Genomic DNA, 25,592 nt, shown 5'->3' on the forward strand with positions numbered 1-25,592 from the left:
ACGTTTTCCAACAGATGTTATCAATGAAACCATTCCAATAATGCATGACATGAGGTATAGATACAACATCCTGTTGAAACAAGGTTCCTATAGATCTATTGTTGTTGAATGGACCAACATGACATGAGGTATAGATCTATTGTTGTTGAATGGACCAACATGACATGAGGTATAGACACAACATCCTGTTGAAACAATGTTCCTATAGATCTATTGTTGTTGAATGGACCAACATGACATGAGGAAGAGACAAAACATCCTGTTGAAACAAGGCATGCATCGTTCTATTGTTGTTGAATGGACCAAAAGAGAAACAAATATTTCCTACTGATGAGTCAACAGGGGTAATCGTAGGTATGTCCTGAGGGTCTTGACACGTTCTTGAATTATAAAGCAACACCTGAGGGAATGGCATCTAAAACGATTGTAACCTGTTTAGGTGTTACAGGGACCTTGTGAAGTAATCAGACTTCCTTATAACTGAGTAAAAGACCCTCTGCATTCACCAGTTGTCTCACCAATAGGATATTATTTAGGAACCAATATTCTAAAAACAAAGTAGTATTTTCATACAACATGTCCCTATTATTTCATATATAATATATATAATATACATATATAAAATTATGCTTATAAAAAAAAAATAATAATAATAATAATAATAATAATAATAAAATTAAGGTCCGTAACAGGAAAAGCTGCCGATGAAAGCCTGAGAGTTTCACAGGAACTCGTAGTACAGAGTAGATCCATATGAAGTTCGAACATATTGCATTGTAGGTAGTTTGGGAGATATCCGGAAATAAGTTAATAAATATGTAATAACGGATAAACATAACTGTTTGTAAAAACTCAATATTCCTAACCTTCAACGTGTTGTCAGAAAATAAAATATGCATTTTACTCAACTGCGTTTACCCACTCCAGTCAGCAAAAAGCAATGTGGGGCTTTAAGGTAATGCTGCTAGTGTGACGTATAAACTAGTGGACGGAACGCTTCTTTCATCAGCAACAATAGTCAGCCAGACACCTCTGTAGCTTGCTAGCCAAAATACAAAATATAGACACAATAGACGAACCAATAAAGCTCTTTAGACGCTTTAGTGTATATTAGCCACTGTGTTTTAAACCCACGTCTGTCGTCTAGTTAGTTATCCGATTTAATTTCATATTTACGCTGTTATTAGTCAGCTAGAGGGCTGATTAAGTTAGCATTAGCCTAGCTAGCTAACATCTCCGACCATGAGTTCACTAAGCTACTCTCCTCCTGATAAAGAAGAGGTCTGCTGGACGGAGAAAGAGGTTCTCGTGAAAGAGGAAGAGGAAGAGGAGGCTGTTACAATACAAGTAGAGGGTGAGGCTGTTACCGTGAAAGAAGAAGAGAAAGACGTTACAGTGAAAGAAGAGGAAGACGCGTTCAGAGTGAAAGAGGTGGAGGATGTTACAGTAAAAGAGGAGGAAGAGAAAGAGGAGGATACAGTTTTTGGAGTGAAAGAGGAGGAAGGGGAGATGACTGTTACGTCGAAAAAGGAGGAGGAGGAGGAAGAAGAGGGGGAAACTGGATATCTGGGCCCCGTTTCCCAAAGTTATCTTAAGGCATCCAATGGTTCTAATGATGAAGTTAGCTGTGAGATGCTTTTGGGAAACCGGGCCCTGATTAACACTAGTAAGTACTGTCTTAAAAACAGAAGCATATACTCTGCAGTTGTTGAACTGATGTTTGGTGTTAAAGGGAAATCTGAAGTTGCTTTTAAATTATTTATTATTAGCCATTGATTCTTGAAGATTTTAAACTGTGTGGTTCCAGCCCTGAATGCTGATTGGCTGACAGCCATGGTATATCAGACCGTATACCACGGGTATGACAAAACATTATATTTTTGCTGTTCTAATGACGTTGGTAACCAGTTTATAATAGCAATAAGGCATGTCAAGGGTTTGTGGTATATGTAAACCAACACTGTATAGCCTCAAAACATGGTTTAAACTAGAATGTTGATATCGTGGATGGAATTTGAGAGTAGTTACATTTCTCCATCCATCATCTTATTACCAAAACAGTAGCGGAATGACATCTTTATGGTTTGAACTGCAGATTGATTGGTTGGTTGATTGTGGCTTTTTTTTTTTTACTTCTACAGGATCAGTGTCCCGAAATCTGGACAGTTGCTGCTCTGAAGGTAAATAATGTACTTCTATTCTGTAATCTTGCTCTGATTTGTCATCCTGAGGATCTGAGATAAAATGTAGATCGAATTGTTTGATAAAATCCGTTTTTATATCCTAACACGATCCGTTTTTGTATACAGTGTTTTGCATGAATTCCAGACTCTTTCAACTTGCAACAAAACAATATATGAAATCTAATCGGCAAAACGTAGTTTAACCTGGTCAAGTTTGGTTTCTGTGCAATCCGCAGACACTCTAGAAGACAACCAAACTTGTTTCATCATTATACATTATGTATTGGCTACGCAACACGTCAATTATACCATGAAGGTCAGCCATCATTAAGCACCAATGAGAGGAGCGGTGTTCACTTGATTGACAGTGTCCTGGTCCAATGACCACCTATCCTTTTGAAATATAACTAGCTAGATAGCCAATAAGCTGGGCTTTCCAGCAGTATGTGAACGCCGTTTGTAGGACAAACAGCCATCATGCTAGAGCTGTGTGCGACAGAGTTCATTCTCTGGTTAAAGTAAACAGGACGGTAGTTTACCTTACGCAGTGGTTCCTTCTATATATTCCAAGAATATTCCACATTTGTGGCCTGCTGGAGGTCATTTTGCAGGGCGCTGGCAGTGCACCTCCTTGCACAAAGGCGGAGGTAGCGGTCCTGCTGCTGGGTTGTTGCCCTCCTACAGCCTCCTCCACGTCTCCTGATGTACTGGCCTGTCTCCTGGTAGCGCCTCCATGCTCTGGACACTACGCTGACAGACACAGCAAACCTTTTTGCCACAGCTCGCATGGATGTGCCATCCTGGATGAACTGCACTACCTGAGCCACTTGTGTGGGTTGTAGACTCTGTCTCATGCTACCACTAGAGTGAGAGCACCGCCAACATTCAAAAGTGACCAAAACATCAGCCAGGAAGCCTAGGAACTGAGAAGTGGTCTGTGGTCACCACCTGCAGAATCACTCCTTTTTTGGGGGTGTCTTGCTAATTGCCTATAATTTCCACCTTTTGTCTATTCCATTTGCACAACAGCATGTGAAATTTATTGTCAATCAGTGTTGCTTCCTAAGTGGACAGTTTGATTTCACAGAAGTGTGATTGACTTGGAGTTACATTGTGTTTAAGTGTTCCCTTTATTTTTTTGAGCAGTGTACATATATATACATATATATATTTTTTTTTCACCTTTATTTAACCAGGTAGGCTAGTTGAGAACAAGTTCTCATTTGCAACTGCGACCCGGCCAAGATAAAGCATAGCAGTGTGAACAGACAACAACACAGAGTTACACATGGAGTAAACAATAAACAAGTCAATAACATGGTAGAAAAAAAGAGAATCTATATACAATGTGTGCAAAAGGCATGAGGAGGTAGGCAATAAATCGAATAATTACAATTTAGCAGATTAACACGAGTGATAAATCATCAGATGATCATGTGCAGGTAGAGATACTGGTGTGCAAAAGAGCAGAAAAGTAAATAAATAAAAGCAGTATTGGGGGTGAGGTGGGTAAATTGGGTGGGCTATATACCGATGGACTATGTACAGCTGCAGCGATCGGTTAGCTGCTCGGATAGCAAATGTTTAAAGTTGTTGAGGGAGATAAAAGTGTCCAACTTCAGAGATTTTTGCAATTCGTTCCAGTCGCAGGCAGCAGAGAACTGGAAGGAAAGGCGTCCAAATGAGGTTTAGGCTTTAGGGATGATCAGTGAGATACACCTGCTGGAGCGCGTGCTACGGGTGGGTGTAGCCATCGTGACCAGTGAACTGAGATAAGGCGGCACTTTACCTAGCATAGCCTTGTAGATGACCTGGAGCCAGTGGGTCTGACGACGAACATGTAGCGAGGGCCAGCCGACTAGGGCATACAGGTCGCAGTGGTGGGTCGTATAAGGTGCTTTAGTAACAAAACGGATGGCATTGTGATAAACTGCATCCAGTTTGCTGAGTAGAGTATTGGAAGCTATTTTGTAGATGACATCGCCGAAGTCGAGGATCGGTAGGATAGTCAGTTTTACTAGGGTAAGTTTGGCGGCGTGAGTGAAGGAGGCTTTGTTGCGAAATAGAAAGCCGACTCTAGATTTGATTTTGGATTGGAGATGTTTGATATGAGTCTGGAAGGAGAGTTTGCAGTCTAGCCAGACACCTAGGTACTTATAGATGTCCACATATTCTAGGTCGGAACCGTCCAGGGTGGTGATGCTAGTCGGGCGTGCGGGTGCAGGCAGCGAACGGTTGAAAAGCACGCATTTGGTTTTACTAGCGTTTAAAGCAGTTGGAGGCCACGAAAGGAGTGTTGTATGGCATTGAAGCTCGTTTGGAGGTTAGATAGCACAGTGTCCAAGGAAGGGCCAGAAGTATACAGAATGGTGTCGTCTGCGTAGAGGTGGATCAGGGAATCGCCCGCAGCAAGAGCAACATCATTGATATATATAGAGAGGTTGAACAGGCTGGTAATAGGGGGTGCGACAATGGCGGCGGACAGTTTCAGAAATAGGGGGTCCAGATTGTCAAGCCCAGCTGATTTGTATGGGTCCAGGTTTTCCAGCTCTTTCAGAACATCTGCTATCTGGATTTGGGTAAAGGAGAAGCTGGGGGGGCTTGGGCGAGTAGCAGCGGGGGGGGGGGCGGGGCTGTTGGCCAAGGTTGGAGTCGCCAGGAGGAAGGCATGGCCAGCCATTGAGAAATGCTTGTTGAAGTTTTCGATTATCACGGATTTATCGGTGGTGACCGTGTTATCTAGCCTCAGTGCAGTGGGCAGCTGGGAGGAGGTGCTCTTGTTTTCCATGGACTTTACAGTATCCCAGAACTTTTTGGAGTTAGAGCTACAGGATGCAAATTTCTGCTTGAAAAAGCTGGCCTTTGCTTTCCTGACTGACTGTGTGTATTGGTTCCTGACTTCCCTGAACAGTTGCTAATCGCGGGGGCTCTTCGATGCTATTGCAGTTCGCCACAGGATGTTTTTGTGCTGGTCGAGGGCAGTCAGGTCTGGAGTGAACCAAGGGCTATATCTGTTCTTAGTTCTGCATTTTTTGAACGGAGCATGCTTGTCTAATATGGTGAGGAAGTAACTTTTAAAGAATGACCAGGCATCCTCAACTGATGGGATGAGGTCAATATCCTTCCAGGGTACCCGGGCCAGGTCGATTAGAAAGGCCTGCTCGCAGAAGGGTTTTATGGAGCGTTTGACAGTGATGAGGGGTGGTCGTTTGACTGCGGACCCGTAGCGGATACAGGCAATGAGGCAGTGATCGCTGAGATCTTGATTGAAGACAGCAGAGGTGTATTTGGAGGGCAAGTTGGTCAGGATAATGTCTATTAGGGTGCCCATGTTTACAGATTTAGGGTTGTACCTGGTGGGTTCCTTGATGATTTGTGTGAGATTGAGGGCATCTAGCTTAGATTGTAGGACTGCCGGGGTGTTAAGCATATCCCAGTTTAGGTCACCTAACAGAACAAACTCTGAAGCTAGATGGGGAGTGATCAATTCACAGATGGTGTCCAGGGCACAGCTGGGAGCTGAGGGGGGTCGGTAGCAGGCGGCAACAGTGAGGGACTTATTTCTGGAGAGAATCATTTTTTAAATTAGAAGTTCGAACTGTTTGGTCATAAACCTGGAAAGTATGACAGAACTGTGCAGGCTATCTCTGCAGTAGATTGCAACTCCTCCCCCTTTGGCAGTGCTATCTTGACGGAAAGTGTTATAGTTGGGTATGGAAATCTCAGAATTTTTGGTGGCCTTCCTAAGCCAGGATTCAGACACGGCAAGGACATCAGGGTTGGCAGAGTGTGCTAAAGCGGTGCGTAAGACAAACTTAGGGAGGAGGCTTCTGATGTTGACATGCATGAGGCCAAGGCTTTTTCGATCACAGAAGTCAACAAATGAGGGTGCCTGGGGACATGCAGGGCCTGGGTTTACCTCCACATCACCCGAGGAACAGAGGAGTAGTAGGATGAGGGTGCGGCTAAAGGCTATCAAAACTGGTCGCCTAGAGCGTTGGGGACAAGGAATAAAAGGAGCAGATTCATGGGCGTGGTAGAATAGATTCTGGGCATAATGTGCAGACAGGGGTATGGTGGGGCACGGGTACAGCGGAGGCAAGCCCAGGCACTGGGTGATGATAAGAGAGGTTGTATCTCTGGACATGCTGGTCTCAATGGGTGAGGTCACCGCATGTGTGGGAGGTGGGACAAAGGAGGTATCAGAGGTACGGAGAGTGGAACTACGGGGTCCATTGCAAACCAAAACAATGATAACTAGCCTGAACAACAGTATACAAGGCATATTGATATCTGAGAGAGACATACAGTAAGGCATAAAGTGATTGCAGGTCTTGATTGGGAAAGCTAGCTAAAACAACAGGTGAGATAACAGCAGCTAGTCAGCTAACACAGCAACAGCAGGTAAAAATGGCGACGACTAGGCAGAGAGGGTCGGATTAACTATACACAGAGCCTGAGTTAAAACACAGAGCCGACAGATAAAACACAAATAAACAGAATGGAGTACCGTGAATTAATGGACAGTCCGGCAGGCATCAGCTATGTAGCCAAGTGATCATAGTGTCCAGGGGGCAGCCGTAGATGGAGCAGGGAAGCCGCCACTAAGCTAGCACGCGGCGTTTAAAGTTAGTAGCCCGGGGGGGTGGTCTGCTCAGACGGAGGGGGTCTGCTCAGACGGAGGCCGGTTGAGGGCACAGCGGATGGGGTATTCGTCTGCAGACCAGACGTGGTCGTGTCGACAGAGAATCCAAGCCGGATGGCGATGGCGAAAGAGAGGTTGTGATTGTAGAATTGTGTTTGCTAACTGGTGCTAGCTTCGTGGCAGTGGCGCTAGCTGCGCTAGCTGCAAGCTAGCTGTGAGGATCAGAAGTAGTGGCCCAGGGATTACGGCAGGAATCCGGCGTTGTTGTCGAGAGACAGTCCGATGCTGGTAAATTGGTGAGTAATATCCAGGCTAATAACAGGGCTGGTGTCTGTGCAGAAGATAAAAGCTGCTAGCAGCAGCTAAAAATGGCTAAATAGCTTGTAGCTGATTAGCTGGTTAGCTACTGGGGGTTCTTGAATGTGTTCCAAAGTTAAAAAATAATAGCGATTCCGTATCACATTGGGTGAGGTAGGTTACCGGAAGGTATAATCGAATTAAAAATCGAAAAGAGATAGATTACACGATAGACGTACACGAGAGGACTTAACAAACACGTCTACACTGCTACGCCATCTTGTATATATCACACACTACCGTATATATATATATACACTGCTCAAAAAAAATAAAGGGTACACTTAAACAACACAATGTAACTCTAAGTCAATCACACTTCTGTGAAATCAAACTGTCCACTTAGGAAGCAACCTTGATTGACAATACATTTCACATGCTGTTGTGCAAATGGAATAGACAAAAGGTGGAAATTATAGGCAATTAGCAAGACACCCCCAATAAAGGAGTGATTCTGCAGGTGGTGACCACAGACCACTTCTCGTTCCTATGCCTCCTGGCTGATGTTTTGGTCACTTTTGAATGCTGGCGGTGCTCTCTCTCTAGTGGTAGCATGAGACGGAGTCTACAACCCACACAAGTGGCTCAGGTAGTGCAGCTCATCCAGGATGGCACATCAATGCGAGCTGTGGCAAGAAGGTTTGCTGTGTCTGTCAGCGTAGTGTCCAGAGCATGGAGGCGCTACCAGGAGACAGGCCAGTACATCAGGAGACGTGGAGGAGGCCGTAGGAGGGCAACAACCCAGCAGCAGGACCGCTACCTCCGCCTTTGTGCAAGGATGACCGCTGCAACCAAATTGCATTTGCATCGCCCTCCTGCTGCAATTGTATTAAACACAGAAAGGGGCCTATATTGGAGACCAAAAGTCGTCTGGCACACTGCTTACAGTTTCAACAACACGAATAACTTATTTCAAGTCTACAAGCTTAGATGTTACTACTAATGTGAAAACAATACAAAATATGATTGTTGCTAACTTGACTGTCGTAATTGTCAAATAATTTAACAGACGCAATTGTTGTACAACTTCATGGGTGATGATGATAGGTCTATGTTATTGTTATGGGTCCTACAGTAGGTCTATGTTATTGTTATGGGTCCTACAGTAGGTCTATGTTGTTGTTATGGGTCCTACAGTAGGTCTATGTTATTGTTATGGGTCCTACAGTAGGTCTATGTTGTTGTTATGGGTCCTACAGTAGGATTATGTTATTGTTATGAGTCCTACAGTAGGTCTATGTTGTTGTTAGGTGAAGTTATGGGTTCTACAGTAGGTCTATGTTATTGTTAGGTGAAGTTATGGGTTCTACAGTAGGTCTATGTTATGGTTAGGTGAAGTTATGGGTCCTACAGTAGGTCTATGTTGTTATTAGGTGAAGTTATGGGTCCTACAGTAGGTCTATGTTGTTGTTAGGTGAAGTTATGGGTCCTACAGTAGGTCTATGTTGTTGTTAGGTGAAGTTATGGGTCCTACAGTAGGTCTATGTTGTTATCAGGTGAAGTTATGGCTCCTACAGTAGGTCTATGTTGTTGATAGGTGAAGTTATGGGTCCTACAGTAGGTCTATGTTGTTGTTAGGTGAAGTTATTGGTCCTACAGTAGGTCTATGTTATTGTTAGGTGAAGTTATGGGTCCTACAGTAGGTCTATGTTGTTAGGTGAAGTTATGGGTCCTACAGTAGGTCTATGTTGTTGTTAGGTGAAGTTATGGGTCCTACAGTAGGTCTATGTTGTTGTTAGGTGAAGTTATGGGTCCTACAGTAGGTCTATGTTATTGTTAGGTGAAGTTATGTGTCCTACAGTAGGTCTATGTTGTTGTTATGGGTCCTACAGTAGGTCTATGTTATTGTTATGGGTCCTACAGTAGGTCTGTGTTATTGTTAGGTGAAGTTATGGGTCCTACAGTAGGTCTATGTTGTTGTTAGGTGAAGTTATGGGTCCTACAGTAGGTCTATGTTATTGTTAGGTGAAGTTATGGGTCCTACAGTAGGTATATGTTGTTGTTAGGTGAAGTTATGGGTCCTACAGTAGGTCTATGTTGTTGTTAGGTGAAGTTATGGGTCCTACAGTAGGTCTATGTTATTGTTAGGTGAAGTTATGGGTCCTACAGTAGGTTTATGTTGTTGTTAGGTGAAGTTATGGGTCCTACAGTAGGTCTGTGTTATTGTTCGGTGAAGTTATGGGTCCTACAGTAGGTCTATGTTGTTGTTAGGTGAAGTTATGGGTCCTACAGTAAGTCTATGTTGTTGTTATGGGTCCTACAGTAGGTATATGGTATTGGTATAACTAGTGGTTTCTGCATTAGCATGGAGGAGTTTCTGCAACCAAATTACATGCGCGTCGCCCTCTTATGGCAATGTTTGCAAACACAGAAAGTGCCGTATATTGCAAACCGAAATTCATCTGGCACAATGCTTAGGGTTTCAGGAACTTTAATAACTTATTTCTAACCTAGAATCATGCACTATACTACTATTGTGAAAAAAACAAGACTAAATATGACTGTTGTTGATCACTGACTGTCATGTTAAGACAATTGTCAATTAAGTTTGTAAAAGCATTTAAACATTCATTACAGATGTAAATTGTTGTACAACATCATGGGCATCACCTTTTAGCTAAAATAAACAGTGTGTTTCTGCTGTTGTGAGCCTTTAACCATCTGTCTGACTTTTGTTGTTCACACAGGAGAGAGACGGGACTATCGTGGATCCTCTGGGGAGCCTCAACTACATCATGAAGCTGCTGAGGCAGAGAAGAGTCTCTCCACATCAGAACGTCTCAAAAAACACAGACTCACAGGGAAGAAACCTCACCGCTGCTCTGACTGTGGGAAGAGTTACTCAAGATCAGATTCACTACAACTTCACCTGAGAATTCACACAGGAGGAAATTCTCACCGCTGCTCTGACTGTGGGAAGAGATTCACCTCTTCAGCAGACCTTAAAAAACATTTGAGAATCCATACAGGAGAGAAACCTTATAGCTGTGATCAATGTGGGAAGAGTTTTACTCGTACAAGTAATCTGAAAGCACACCAGAGAATACACACCGCAGAGAAACCCTATAGCTGTGATCAATGTGGGAAGAGTTTTACTCAGTCAAGTAATCTGAAAGCACACCAGAGAATACACACTGCAGAGAAACCTTATAGCTGTGATCAATGTGGGAAGAGCTGTCTTTCAACATCAAAACACCTGAAGAAACACCAGCGGAAACCCACAGGGAAGAAATCTCACCGCTGCTCTGACTGTGGGAGAAGTTATTTAAGATCAGATTCACAAAAAATACACCAGAGAATACAAACTGGAGAGAAATCTTACAGACCCTATAGCTGTAATCAGTGTGGGAAGAATTTTACAACATCTTGCCATCTGACCGCACACCAGAGAATACACACAGGAGAAAAACCTTACCACTGCTCTGACTGTGGAAAGAGTTTTGTTGTCCCGGGAAATTTAACATCACACCAGAGAACACACACAGGAGAGAAGCCTTATAGCTGTAATCAATGTGGGAAGAATTTTTCTCACTCAAGCAACCTGATAGCACACCTGAGAATACACACTGGAGAGAAACCTCATTGCTGCTCTGACTGTGGGAAAAGATTCATCTTTTTAGCAGATCTTAAAACACATCAGAGAATCCATACAGGAGAAAAACCTTACCACTGCTCTGACTGTGGAAAGAGTTTTGTTTCATCAACACAGTTAAAAGCACACCAGAGAACACACACAGGAGAGAAGCCTTATAGCTGTGATCAATGTGGGAAGAGTTTTGGTCAATCTGGCAGCCTGAAAACACACCAGAGAACACACACAGGAGAGAAACCTTATAGCTGTGATCATTGTGAGAAGAGTTTTCCTACATATGGCAGCCTGAAAACACACCAGAGAACACACACAGGAGAGAAACCTTTTAGCTGTGCTCATTGTGAGAAGAGTTTTCCTACAAATGGCAGCCTGAAAAAACACCAGAGAACACACACAGGAGAGAAACCTTTTAGCTGTGATCAATGTGACAAGAGATACTCTGATAAAAGATATCTGATCAAACATCAGAAAATGCATACATGAAGAAGTTGTTTCATGATATCAATGAAATAATGTCAGAATGTAGAATGTTTTAACATTGTAGTAGGAGTATTTTAATGATGTCACAATGTAGAATGTTTTAACATTGTAGTAGGAGTATTTTAATGATGTCACAATGTAGAATGTTTTAACATTGTAGAAGGAGTATTTTAATGATGTCACAATGTAGAGTGTTTTAACGTTGTAGTAGGAGTATTTTAATGATGTTCTACCTTATCCTTTGCCCTGTTCAATTGATTGCAGCATGATATGGATATTAGCCTCAGGGGGAAATCCAGGCTCTGAATTGAAAGAGTATTATTTAACAAAAAGTGACTAACAAAAAAAGAGCTGTGTTACACTTACTGTGTTGGTGACCCCCTTTAATCAAAATGCAGCACTTCAAAATGTAGCTAGCTGTTTTCTACAAGTTGAAAAAGCTGCTTGTTTAAAAAAATACATGTAATATGATAATTGTTGCAGATGTTTGTGTATATACACACATGAAAGCAGTATAATAAATTGGTCTATAATCAATTTTATTAACAATCTGACATCGCTCCAGTATTTCTTTGCAACATTCAAGTGCTAATTGTCTTTATTCCACTACTGAAGAAGCATGACTCAAATCACCTACTCATATTTCAAACATTCAGCCTGACAAAAGATACATGTTTTATTATTCCATGCCTCACCATTAACTTAATTATTGCGAAGCGAAGGGGTGTACATTCTGTTTTGATATTTCAGCATATTTACAATTCATGTAAAATTTATTAAATAAATATTTTTGCCACCAACTGAATTTTTTTGGTACAATTATGTTGTTTACGAACAATGTAGTAAAACAAGCTTATATTTCTGGTTGGATATTACATTCTATTCTTACTATTTTAATCAATGTCATTTCCTTAGAATGCGCACTAGTCTTTCAGTTTGTTATTCTTTAGTATTTTATCCTCTTATGTTTGTTGTGTAGTAAATATGAAAGTTTTTATTTTCATAGTGTTTATTAGTTTTCCTTGTGAAGCGCATTGTGTTGCATCTATGTCTGAAATGTGCTGTATAAATAAAGCTTGATTTGATTTGAACATATTGCAAAAACAAATTAACCCAATGACCGACCAATCAACAGACCTCTTGCAAAACCAATGAACCAAAAGGTTGACACCAAGCTTGCTAAATGTTTTTCTAGTGTTGTCTCATTGGAAGAGGTAAAGAAGAAAAACGTGGCTTACTTCATTGATGGTAATCTCCTCATGCGTAAATGGACATCCCATGATGACGCGGGCGGAGATTGGAATGCTGTTTACCAAATAGGGATTCCTACAGCCTTTCGACAAAATGTGTTATCCCTTGCTCATGATCACCAGTGGTCTGGTCATTTAGGAATCACAAAAACTTATGATCGGGTTCTTCGCCATTTCTTTTGGCCAGGTTTAAAACAAGATGTGGCTCAGTACTGTCGTAAATGCCACACATGTCAGATAACAGGAAAACCAAATCAGGTTATTCCTCCCGCTCCTCTTTGTCCAATACCTGTCGTAGGTGAACCATTCGAACATGTGGTGGTTGATTGTGTTGGACCGTTACCGAAGACAAAATCGGGTAACCAGTTTCTGTTGACAATTATGTGTATGGCAACAAGATACCCCGAGGCCATTCCTCTGCGAAGGATTACAGCCCCGGTAGTGAGTAAAGCCTTAATTAAATTCTTCACGACATTCGGATTACCTAAGGTGGTACAAAGTGATCAAGGTACCAATTTCCTGTCCAAGCTTTTCAAGCAGGTGTTAAAATCATTGTCAATTACGCACCGTGTGTCAAGCGCCTATCACCCAGAGTCTCAGGGTGCGCTTGAACGTTGGCATCAGACACTGAAGTCTATGCTACGTAAATATTGTTTGGAATCTGAGAAAGATTGGGATGAGGGAGTTCCTCTAGTTTTGTTTGCTGCTCGTGAAACTGTACAGGAGTCCCTAGGTTTCAGCCCGGCTGAACTAGTGTTCGGTCACACAGTGAGAGGACCAATGAAAGTTCTTAAAGAACAGTTTTTGTCCCAAGAGTTGTGTACAGGAGATGAAAATGTGTTGGACTACGTTAGTCGCTTTCGGGAGCGCCTACACCAAGCCTGTGCTCTTGCAAAGGAAGCTCTGTCTTCCTCCCAAAGGAGCATGAAAAGACACTATGATAAAGAGGCGGTTTCTCGTCCACTACAGCCAGGTGACCAAGTACTGGTGTTATTGCCTGTTCCAGGATCTTCACTGTCAGCTCGTTTCTCTGGTCCTTAATTCATTGAGAAGAAATTAAGTGAAACTGATTATGTGCTTCAAACGCCTGATAGAAAACGCCAATCTCGTGTGTGCCACATTAACATGTTAAAAGCATACCACACCCGACCCATCACCCAAGTGGATAGTTCAAAAACAGAGGAAGGTACGGCTGTCTCCGCTGCTTCTACTGCTATGATAGTGGACTGTCATATTGATAATGTTGAGGGAGATGGATTAGAGTTTCGCAATACTCAGCAGCAGTGCGTTAGATTGCCCAACTCAGAAATGCTGTTGTCTATCCAGTCAGGTCTGGTTCATTTAACGGACGGACAGGCCGACAATGTTGTGAGGCTACTACACAGTTTTCCATGTCTCTTTAATGACGTTCCTACTCGCACAAACGTGTTGGAACATGACATTAATGTTGGAAATGCTACACCTATCAAGCAACACCCCTATCGTATCAACGCTTCCAAAAGGAAGATAATGAGGAATGAAGTGACATATTTGTTGGAGAATGACCTGGCTACACCAAGTTCAAGCCCTTGGAGTTCTCCTTGCATTCTGGTTCCTAAACCTGATGGTACGTCCAGGTTATGTACGGATTATCGAAAGGTTAATTCTGTCACAATGCCAGATTCGTTCCCGTTACCCAGACTGGACGACTGTATCGACACTATTGGAGCTGCTAAGTATGTTACTAAGTTGGACCTCTTAAAAGGTTACTGGCAGGTTCCGTTAACTTCACGTGCTTCGGAGATTTCGGCCTTTGTAACCCCAGACAACTTCCTACAGTACTCAGTCATGGCTTTTGGGATGCGAAATGCACCAGCTACTTTCCAACGACTGGTTAACTCCGTATTAGCTGGAGTACCCAACTGTAGTGCTTATCTTGATGATCTGGTGATTTATTCGTCTGAGTGGTCAGATCATGTTGACTCTCTCAGGGTAGTATGTGAACAGTTGGCAGCTGCTTCGCTAACCCTGAACTTGGCAAAGTGCGAGTTTGGAAAAGCTACTGTTACTTATTTTGGCAAAGAGGTCGGCCATGGACAGGTGCGCCCTGTTGATGCCAAGGTCTTAGCTATAACTGCATTTCCCGCACCTACCACCAGACGACAGCTACGCCGCTTTTTAGGGATGGTTGGCTACTACCGTAGTTTCTGTCAAAATTTCTCTGCGGTAGTTGCTCCATTGACCGATTTGCTCAGTCCGGCTAAATCATTTGTGTGGTCTCCGGATTGTAAAATAGCTTTTGAATCTGCGAAAGCCCTCTTGTGTAATACCCCTGTACTTGCTGCTCCGGATTTTGAAAAACCGTTTCAACTTGAGGTAGATGCTAGTGCCAGAGGTGCTGGTGCTGTTCTACTGCAGCAGGACAAGAGTGGAGTGGATCATCCAGTGTGTTATTTTTCTCGGAAGTTTAATAAATGTCAAACAAACTATGCCACAATAGAACAGGAAGCTCTTGCTTTGTTGTTGGCTCTGCAGCACTTTGAGGTGTACATTGGTTCCAGTGCACTGCCAGTGATTGTATATACGGACCACAACCCCTTAGTGTTTCTCCACCGCATGTACAACCAGAACCAGCGCCTAATGCGTTGGGCCCTTATTGTACAGAATTATAATTTGGAGATAAAGCATAAAAAAGGTTCTGAGAATGTGTTGGCAGATGCTTTGTCTCGTGTGTGAGAATTATGATGTTTGTATGTTTTGTAAATACTGTGTTCGCAATCCCCCTAGGGTTGCTCTTTTAAGGGTGGGAGTGTTACGGATACAAGTGTTCTGTGTGTATCCTGTGTGTATTTCTTTTCTCTCCTTCTCCCCTACTCACAGGTGACAATAATCATTCCCCAATCAGTCATCAATCAGTCGCTAATCAGAAGACACCTGCTCCTTTTCTCTTACCCAATCACAGTCCCTTTCCCTTGGTTTAAAACCCCTGTCAGTTGTTGTCTCCCCAGCTCAATCTCTTTGTAACATGCCTTCTGTCTGTAGATCGCTTGTGTGTTTTGCAGCTACATGTCACTTTGTCCCCACCTGTGAGTATTGTTTTGGTTATGGTGTTTGAGTGTTTGTTTGATGGTGGGAAAAGGGGGTAAACAGACAAGTCGCCCTTGGGCTACACTACCCGTAGTTAAACATTGTTAAGAACACTAGTTAGAACTGGGCGGACCACCCCCTGTATTTTTGGTTAGTTAGTTAGCTGTTTGTGAAGTAGGCTAGTCTAGCTTAGGGGTATTTGTGGTTAGTTAGTTAGCTGTTGTTGAAGTAGGCTAGTCTAGCTTAGGGGTGTTTGTGGTTAGTTAGTTAGCTGTTGTTGAAGTAGGCTAGTCTATCTTAGGGGTGTTTGTGGTTAGTTAGTTAGCTGTTTGTGAAGTAGGCTAGTCTAGCTTAGGGGTGTTTGTGGTTAGTTAGTTAGCTGTTTGTGAAGTAGGCTAGTCTAGCTTAGGGGTGTTTGTGGTTAGTTAGTTAGCTGTTTGTGGAGTAGGCTAGTCTAGCTTAGGGGTGTTTTTGAATTATTATTCTATCATTCCTTGGGTCCCGCTCAGCCCCTTTTCCTGCCCCCCCCCCCCCCCCCCCCCCATTTACCGTGTGTTTATAAATAAACATTTAGTGTTAGACGGTAATTAAGTTGTCTGTGTTATTTGTTCTCACTGTTACGTTTTCACTACTATAATTTGCATGAGTTGTGTTACGGGTCCCATTACCATCCCCCCTAGACTGTCGGGCCAAAGGGATTCGTAACAATGGGCACCAGTGTATATGACCTATATGGGCACCAGAGGATATGACCTATATGACCTATATGGGCACCAGAGGATATGACCTATGTGGGCACCAGAGGATATGACCTAAATGACCTATATGGACACCAGAGGATATGACCTATAAGGGCACCAGAGGATATGACCTATAAGGGCACCAGAGGATATGACCTATATGGACACCAGAGGATATGACCTATATGGACACCAGTGGATATGACCTATATGGACACCAGAGGATATGGCCTATATGGGCACCAGAGGATATGACCTATATGGGCACCAGAGGATATGACCTATATGGGCACCAGAGGATATGACCTATATGGGCACCAGAGGATATGACCTATATGGGCACCAGTGGATATGACCTATATGACCTATATGGGCACCAGAGGATATGGCCTATATGACCTATATGGGCACCAGAGGATATGACCTATATGGGCACCAGTGGATATGACCTATATGGGAACCAGAGGATATGGCCTATATGGGAACCAGAGGATATGGCCTATATGGGCACCAGAGGATATGACCTATATGGGCACCAGAGGATATGACCTATATGGGCACCAGTGGATATGACCTATATGACCTATATGGGCACCAGAGGATATGACCTATATGACCTATATGGACACCAGAGGATATGACCTATAAGGGCACCAGAGGATATGACCTATAAGGGCACCAGAGGATATGACCTATAAGGGCACCAGAGGATATGACCTATATGGACACCAGAGGATATGACCTATATGGACACCAGAGGATATGACCTATATGGGCACCAGAGGATATGACCTATATGGACACCAGAGGATATGACCTATATGGGCACCAGAGGATATGACCGATATGGACACCAGAGGATATGGCCTATATGGGCACCGGTGTATATGACCTGTATGGGCACCAGAGGATATGACCGATATGGTCACCAGAGGATATGACCTATATGGACACCAGAGGATATGACCTGTATGGGCACCGGAGCCATCAGTCTTTTAACTCTGGAATGCTATGGATAATCAACTCCTTTCCAATTGTATCTGAAAGATCAGACTCTCACCTTCGTATTTATAGACATTTGACTGGAAGCTAAATAAGTATACGTTTTTGTTTGTTATTTTTGAGTTATAGTGGCAATCTGGAGATAACGCCATCTCCAGATTGACTTGATGTAGTTACACATTTCAAATATGGACAGTCCAGATTAAGACATTAATTTTCTTGATAAGAAATGACCATACCATACCAGCACCACAGATGAATAGCATTCTCACATGGCATTCTCACATAGCATTCTCACATAGCACCACAGATGAATAGCATTCTCACATAGCATTCTCACATAGCACCACAGATGAATAGCATTCTCACATAACATTCTCACATAGCACAACAGATGAATAGCATTCTCACATAGCATTCTCACATAGCACCACATATGAATAGCATTCTCACATAGCACCACATATGAATAGCATTCTCACATAGCACCACAGATGAATAGCATTCTCACATAGCACCACAGATGAATACTATTCTCACATAGCACCACATATGAATAGCATTCTCACATAGCACCACAGATGAATAGCATTCTCACATAGCACCACAGATGAATACTATTCTCACATAGCACCACATATGAATAGCATTCTCACATAGCACCACAGATGAATAGCATTCTCACATAGCACCACAGATGAATAGCATTCTCACATAGCACCACAGATGAATACTATTCTCACATAGCACCACAGATGAATACTATTCTCACATAGCACCACAGATGAATAGCATTCTCACATAGCACCACAGATGAATAGCATTCTCACATAGCACCACAGATGAATACTATTCTCACATAGCACCACATATGAATAGCATTCTCACATAGCACCACAGATGAATAGCATTCTCACATAGCACCACATATGAATAGCATTCTCACATAGCACCACATATGAATAGCATTCTCACATAGCACCACAGAAGAATAGCATTCTCTTTTATTTTTTTATTTTTTAATTTTTTAAAATTTTTATCCCATTTTCTCCCCAATTTTCGTGGTATCCAATCGCTAGTAATTACTACCTTGTCTCATCGCTACAACTCCCGTACGGGCTCGGGAGAGACGAAGGTCGAAAGCCATGCGTCCTCCGAAGCACAACCCAACCAGCCGTACTGCTTCTTAACACAGCGCGCCTTCAACCCGGAAGCCAGCCGCACCAATGTGTCGGAGGAAACACCGTGTACCTGGCCCCCTTGGTTGGCGCGCACTGTGCCCGGCCCGCCACAGGAGTCGCTGGAGCGCGATGAGACAAGGATATCCCTACCGGCCAAACCCTCCCCAACCCGGACGACGCTATGCCAATTGTGCGTCGCCCCACGGACCTCCCGGTCGCGGCCGGCTGCGACAGAGCCTGGGCGCGAACCCAGAGACTCTGGTGGCGCAGTTAGCACTGCGATGCAGTGCCCTAGACCACTGCGCCACCCGGGAGGCCTTGAATAGCATTCTCACATAGCACCACAGATTAATAGCATTCTCACATAGCACCACAGATGAATAGCATTCTCACATAGCACCACATATGAATAGCATTCTCACATAGCACCACAGATGAATAGCATTCTCACATAGCACCACAGATGAATAGCATTCTCACATAGCACCACAGATGAATAGCATTCTCACATAGCATTCTCACATAGCACCACAGATGAATAGCATTCTCACATAGCATTCTCACATAGCATTCTCACATAGCACCACAGTTGAATAGCATTCTCACATGGCATTCTCACATAGCATTCTCACATAGCACCACAGTTGAATAGCATTCTCACATAGCATTCTCACATAGCACCACAGATGAATAGCATTCTCACAGAGCACCACAGATGAATAGCATTCTCACATAGCATTCTCACATAGCATTCTCACATAGCACCACAGTTGAATAGCATTCTCACATGGCATTCTCACATAGCATTCTCACATAGCACCACAGTTGAATAGCATTCTCACATAGCATTCTCACATAGCACCACAGATGAATAGCATTCTCACAGAGCACCACAGATGAATAGAATTCTCACATAGCATTCTCACATAGCACCACAGAAGAATAGCATTCTCACATAACATTCTCACATTGCACCACAGAAGAATAGCATTCTCACATAGCATTCTCACATAGCACCACATATGAATAGAATTCTCACATAGCATTCTCACATAGCACCACAGATGAATAGCATTCTCACATAGCATTCTCACATAGCACCACAGATGAATAGCATTCTCACATAGCACCACAGATGAATAGCATTCTCACATAGCATTCTCACATAGCACCACAGATGAATAGCATTCTCACATAGCATTCTCACATAGCACCACAGAAGAATAGCATTCTCACATAACATTCTCACATTGCACCACAGAATAATAGCATTCTCACATAGCATTCTCACATAGCACAACCGATGAATAGCATTCTCACATAGCATTCTCACATAGCACCACCGATGAATAGCATTCTCACATAGCACCACAGATGAATAGCATTCTCACATAGCATTCTCACATAGCACCACCGATGAATAGCATTCTCACATAGCACCACAGATGAATACCATTCTCACATAGCACCACAGATGAATAGCATTCTCACATCCTTTTGTCCAGGTGGGAAAGGGCAGTGTGGAGTGCAATAGAGATTGCATCGTCTGTGGATCTGTTGGGACATTATGCAAATTGGAGTGTGTCTAGGGTTTCTGGGATAATGGTGTTGATGTGAGCCATTACCAGACTTTCAAAGCACTTCATGGCTATGGACGTGAGTGCTACGGATCTGTAGTCATTTAGGCAGGTTACCTTCGTGTTCGTGGGCACAGGGACTATGATGGTCTGCTTGAACCATGTTGGTATTACAGACTCAGACAGGGGTTGAAAATGTCAGTGAAAACACCTGCCAGTTGGTCAGCACATGCTTGGAGTACACGTCCTGTTAATCGGTCTGGCCCAGCGGCTTTGTGAATGTTGACCTGTTTAAAGGTCTTACTCACATCGGCTGCGGAGAGCGTGATCACACAGTCGTCCGGAACAGCTGATGCTCTCATGCGTGTTTCAGTGTTACTTGCCTCTAGGCGAGCATAGAAGTAATTTAGCTCGTCTGGTAGGCTCCTGTCACTGGGCAGCTCTTGGCTGTGCTTCTCTTTGTAGTCTGTAATAGTTTGCAAGCCCTGCCACATCCGAGCGTCGGAGCCTTTGTAGTACGATTCGATCTGGTCTTCGTACATCTCCATTTAATATTATTATATAATGAAAGAAAAATATATATACACTTTTTGTAAAAAAATAAATAAAAAAAATACAAAACAGCCCTGCGTTACCCACTCCAATCAGCAGACGGCGATGTGTGTCTTTCCGGCTATGCTGCCAGTGTGACGTTTAATCTAGTGGACGGGACGCTTCTTCAACAACAGCAGCAGTAGCTATTCAGCACCCTCGGTAGCTTCCAACATTACCGAGACATTAGAGCTCTTAAGACGCTTTCGTTGTATCTTTGCCTCTGTTTTAAAATATAACGTACTTATTTCGTATAGCTAGTTGACCCATTTCATTTCATATTTACGTTGTTATTCAGGTTAGTAGCGAGCTGGCTTGCTAAATTAGCTTAGCACCGGGCTAGTCGTTTATCCTAACTAACTAACTTAGCTAGTTAACATCGCCAACCATGAGCTCATTAAACTACTCCCCTCCTGCCAAAGAAAAGGAGGTCTGCTGTACATTATCGTAAAAGAAGAAGAAGAGGAGAATATTACAGTGAAAAGAGAGAAATAAGCTTTCAGAATGAAAAAGAAGGAGGAGGATGTTACAGTGAAAAAAGAGAAAGAACATTTTGACGAGGAAGAGGGTAAAGAGACTGTCACAGTGGAAGAGGATGAGGTAGAATCTTTCAGAATGGAAGCGGAGGCTATCGGTGTCACATTGAAAGAAGAAGAGGTGGATGTTATAGTGAAAGAAGAGAAAGAACATTTTAGAGTGAAAGATGAAGAGGGGATAGAGGCTGTCACAGTGGAAGAAGAGGAGGTAGAATCTTTCAGAATTAAAAAGGAGGAAGAGGAGGATGTTACAGTGAAAGAAGAGGAAGAACCTTTTAGAGTGGAAGAGGAGGCTATCTTAAGAAACGAGGAGGAAGACGTATTGGGAGATGAAGAGGAGACTGAAGATCTGATTAACACCAGTGAGTACCGTCTTAAAAACAGGGTCACAAACTGCCCTTGTTGAGTTAATGTATCGTTTTAATAAATGGCTCTGGGCCTCGCCATTTATTCTGGGAGAATATAACTAATAAATGTCCACTGAACTTAGTTCAAATGTCGTACCCCATCAGAACCCAAAATATAAGCTTGTTTTACTCCTTTGTTTGTAAACAATGTAATTGTAAATAAACACTGTATATCCTCAAAACATGGAGGTAGTTCCATTAGGCTGAACCTGAGACATGAGACTGTTATGAAAAGCTCTATAGACATGTAATAAATTATTATTATGCATTAAGAATGTTGGATCATTTTGAATATTGTTCTAATTCTAGATATTCAGTTACATAATATAATTTAAATATTCCCAGTTGTTAATGGGGAAGCTAACATGGCTGCTATAATGTCACGTTCAGACTTTCAGTCGTATATATGTATTGATAATGAGGGAGCTAACATGACTTCCATAATGTCATGTAAAGGCACCATAATGCAGAAACTTGGCCCAAACCTCTAAATACCTCTGGACTGAACCAGGTTGAGCTGGTCTAAAGCCTGAACCGGGTTGAGCCGGGCTAAAGACTGAACTGGGTTGAGCCGGGCTAAAGCCTGAACCGGGTTGAGCCGGGCTAAAGACTGAACCGGGTTGAGCCGGGCTAAAGCCTGAACTGGGTTGAGCTGGGTTAAAGCCTGAACTGGGTTGGGAGTATACCAAACACTACACTGAGTATACCAAACACTACAACACTACACTGAGTATACCAAACACTACAACACTACACTGAGTATACCAAACACTACACTGAGTATACCAAACACTACAACACTACACTGAGTATACCAAACACTACAACACTACACTGAGTATACCAAACACTACAACACTACACTGAGTATACCAAACACTACAACACTACACTGAGTATACCAAAAACTACACTGAGTATCCCAAACACTACACTGAGTATACCAAACACTACACTGAGTATATCAAACACTACAGCACTACACTGAGTATACCAAACACTACACTGAGTATACCAAACACTACACTGCGTATATCAAATACTACAGCACTACACTGAGTATACCAAACACTACAGCACTACACTGAGTATACCAAACACTACAACACTACACTGAGTATACCAAACACTACAACACTACACTGAGTATACCAAACACTACACTGAGTATACCAAACACTACAACACTACACTGAGTATACCAAACACTACACTGAGTATCCCAAACACTACACTGAGTATACCAAACACTACACTGAGTATATCAAACACTACAGCACTACACTGAGTATACCAAACACTACACTGAGTATACCAAACACTACACTGCGTATATCAAATACTACAGCACTACACTGAGTATACCAAACACTACAGCACTACACTGAGTATACCAAACACTACAACACTACACTGAGTATACCAAACACTACAACACTACACTGAGTATACCAAACACTACACTGAGTATATCAAACACTACAGCACTACACTGAGTATACCAAACACTACCCTGAGTATACCAAACACTACAGCACTACACTGAGTATACCAAACACTACCCTGAGTTTACCAAACACTACACCGAGTATATCAAACACTACAGCACTGCACTGAGTATACAAAACACGACCCTGAGTATACCAAACACGACACTGAGTATACCAAACACGACACTGAGTATACCAAACACGACACGGAGTATACCAAACACTACACGGAGTATACCAAACACTAGTAGTTTGTAACCACCACCATGTACCCTACTCTTAAACCTTTTCTTCAATGCCTCTGTAGTTTGTAGTGCTACGAATTGGTAGTAATTTAGGCAGGTTACCTTGATGTTCTTGGTTACAGTGACTTTGGTGGTCTGCTTAAAACATGTATTACAGACTCAGTCAGGGACAGGTTGAACATGTCAGTGAAGATACTTGGCAGTTGTTCAACGCATGCTCTGAGTACACTTCTTGGTAATCTGTCTGGCTCTGTGGCCTTATGAATGTTGACCTGTTTAAAGGTCTTACTCACATCGGCTACGGAGAACGTGATCACACAGTCGTCCGGAACAGCTGGTGCTCTCATGCATGCTTCAGTGTTGCTTGCCTCAAAGTGCCTGTAGAAGTAAGTTAGGTCATCTGGTAGGCTCGTGTCACTGGACAGCTCGCAGCTGGGCTTTCCCTTGTGGTCATTAATAGTTTGCAAGCCCTGCCACATCCAACTAACCAGTGTAGTAGGATTCAATCTTAGTCCTTTATTGACGCCTTACCTGTTTGATGGTTCGCCGGAGGGCATAGCGGGATTTCTTATAAGCGTCCGGGTTAGAGTCCCGCTCCTTGAAAGCGGCAGCTCTAGCCTTTAGGTCAGTGCGGATGTTGCATTTAATCCATGGCTTCTGGTTGGGGTATGTACGTACAGTCACTGTGGGGGACGACGTCATCGATTCACTTATTGATTTAGCTGGTGACTGATGTGATTAAACCTCAGTTTAACCATGTGGAGGTTTCATTCAGGTCTCTCTGTTTAACCAAATACTCTGTTTGTCTTTGGCAGGAGAGGGACCAGACTCTCACTCTGACTGTGAGAAGAGTACTTCAGGGGATCCAGTCCCATTGATGCCTATACCAGTGAGACGACACCACTGTTCTCAGTGTGGAAAGAGATTTACCCTGTTAGGGAACCTGAAAAGGCATGAGAAGACACACACGGGAGAGAAGCCTTTCCAATGTTCCCAGTGTGGAAAGAGTTTTACACGATTAGGGAACCTGAATATGCATGACAGATCACACACGGGAGAGAAACCTTTCCAATGCTCCCAGTGTGGAAAGGGTTTTACAGGGTTAGGGCATCTGAAGGAACATAAAAGAATACACACAGGAGAGAAGCCTTTCCAATGCTCCCAGTGTGGAAAGGGTTTTACCTTGTTAGGGAACCTGAATATGCATGACAGAACACACACAGGAGAGAAGCCTTTCCAATGCTCCCAGTGTGGAAAGGGTTTTACACAGTTAGGAAATCTGAAGGAGCATGAAAGAACACACACAGGGGAGACATCTTACCATTGCTCTTTGTGTGGAAAGGATTTTGCCAAGTTAGGGAGCCTAAAGGAACATACAAGAATACACACAGGAGAGAAACCTTTCCAATGCTCCCAGTGTGGAAAGAGTTTTACACGGTTAGGGCATCTGAAGGAACATGAAAGAATACACACAGGAGACAAGACTTTCCAATGTTCCCAGTGTGGAAAGAATTTTACACGGTTAGGGAACCTGAAAAGGCATGAGAGAGTACATACAGTCTTTCCAATACGCCCAGTGTGTAGCAGGAACCGGCTCAGAGACCAGAACCAAAAACTGGGAAAAAGTTGAGAAGCACAAACAGAATCAGGAAAGAAAGGGATCTCTACTTTTCCCGGAACAGAACCGTTATTTTAATTGCGTTGTAAACAGTTAATAACTTTCTTTTAAAGCAACTGCCCAGTGAAAATCTCACTTTAAAAGTTAATTCTGTTAACTCATATGTAAATGTTGTTGACGTGTCCTATACGTGTGTTTGTGGACAAAGCATAAATTGAAGAAAAACACTTCAAAACCCCCAAACAGACCATTTTTTAAAAATCTTGCTATTTCCTCATAGAACATGATGTCATCTCCCTGAGGAGGATAAGCTGGCCAATCAGTAGTCTACTTGTATTAATATTCTAATGACTGGTATACGCCCACACCATAACAACACAGAAAAGCTGCTTTTTAACATACTTAATAAATACAAATTTGAAGGAAAACGATTTCACTCATATTGTAATTAATTATAGGTCATGTTTCATAGAAGTCTGGAAACACTGGGAATTTAATTTAAATTCTGGCCATTTGTTTTTCAGTCCCACAAACATCGCCAATAAAGCGCTTTATGCAAAGCCTACCTGCCCTTCCCTCCTCCAGAGCTACTTGCTCTCTCCCCGTCTCAGTCGCATCTCGCGCCCTACACT

General features: G+C 42.8%; 1 protein-coding gene across 1 annotated transcript; it reads left to right on the forward strand.

Moving 5' to 3' along the window:
- The first annotated feature begins 693 nt into the window (after window positions 1–693).
- Window positions 694–12,348, forward strand: LOC129839889 (zinc finger protein 883-like). The gene is made up of 3 exons (XM_055907594.1): window positions 694–1,666; window positions 2,142–2,180; window positions 9,873–12,348. The coding sequence occupies exons 1-3, from the start codon at window positions 1,243–1,245 to the stop codon at window positions 11,258–11,260; spliced, it is 1,851 nt and encodes a 616-aa protein (XP_055763569.1). The 5' UTR covers window positions 694–1,242; the 3' UTR covers window positions 11,261–12,348.
- The last annotated feature ends 13,244 nt before the right edge of the window (window positions 12,349–25,592 follow it).

Source organism: Salvelinus fontinalis, chromosome 40, assembly GCF_029448725.1.
Source record: "Salvelinus fontinalis isolate EN_2023a chromosome 40, ASM2944872v1, whole genome shotgun sequence".
NCBI lineage: Eukaryota > Metazoa > Chordata > Actinopteri > Salmoniformes > Salmonidae > Salvelinus > Salvelinus fontinalis.

Coding starts and splice junctions, on each gene's coding strand:
- LOC129839889 (XM_055907594.1), top strand. CDS start 1,243: ATGAGTTCACTAAGCTACTCTCCTCCTGATAAAGAAGAGGTCTGCTGG. Junction 1,667..2,141: donor CCGGGCCCTGATTAACACTA/GTAAGTACTGTC, acceptor TTACTTCTACAG/GATCAGTGTCCCGAAATCTG. Junction 2,181..9,872: donor GGACAGTTGCTGCTCTGAAG/GTAAATAATGTA, acceptor TTGTTCACACAG/GAGAGAGACGGGACTATCGT.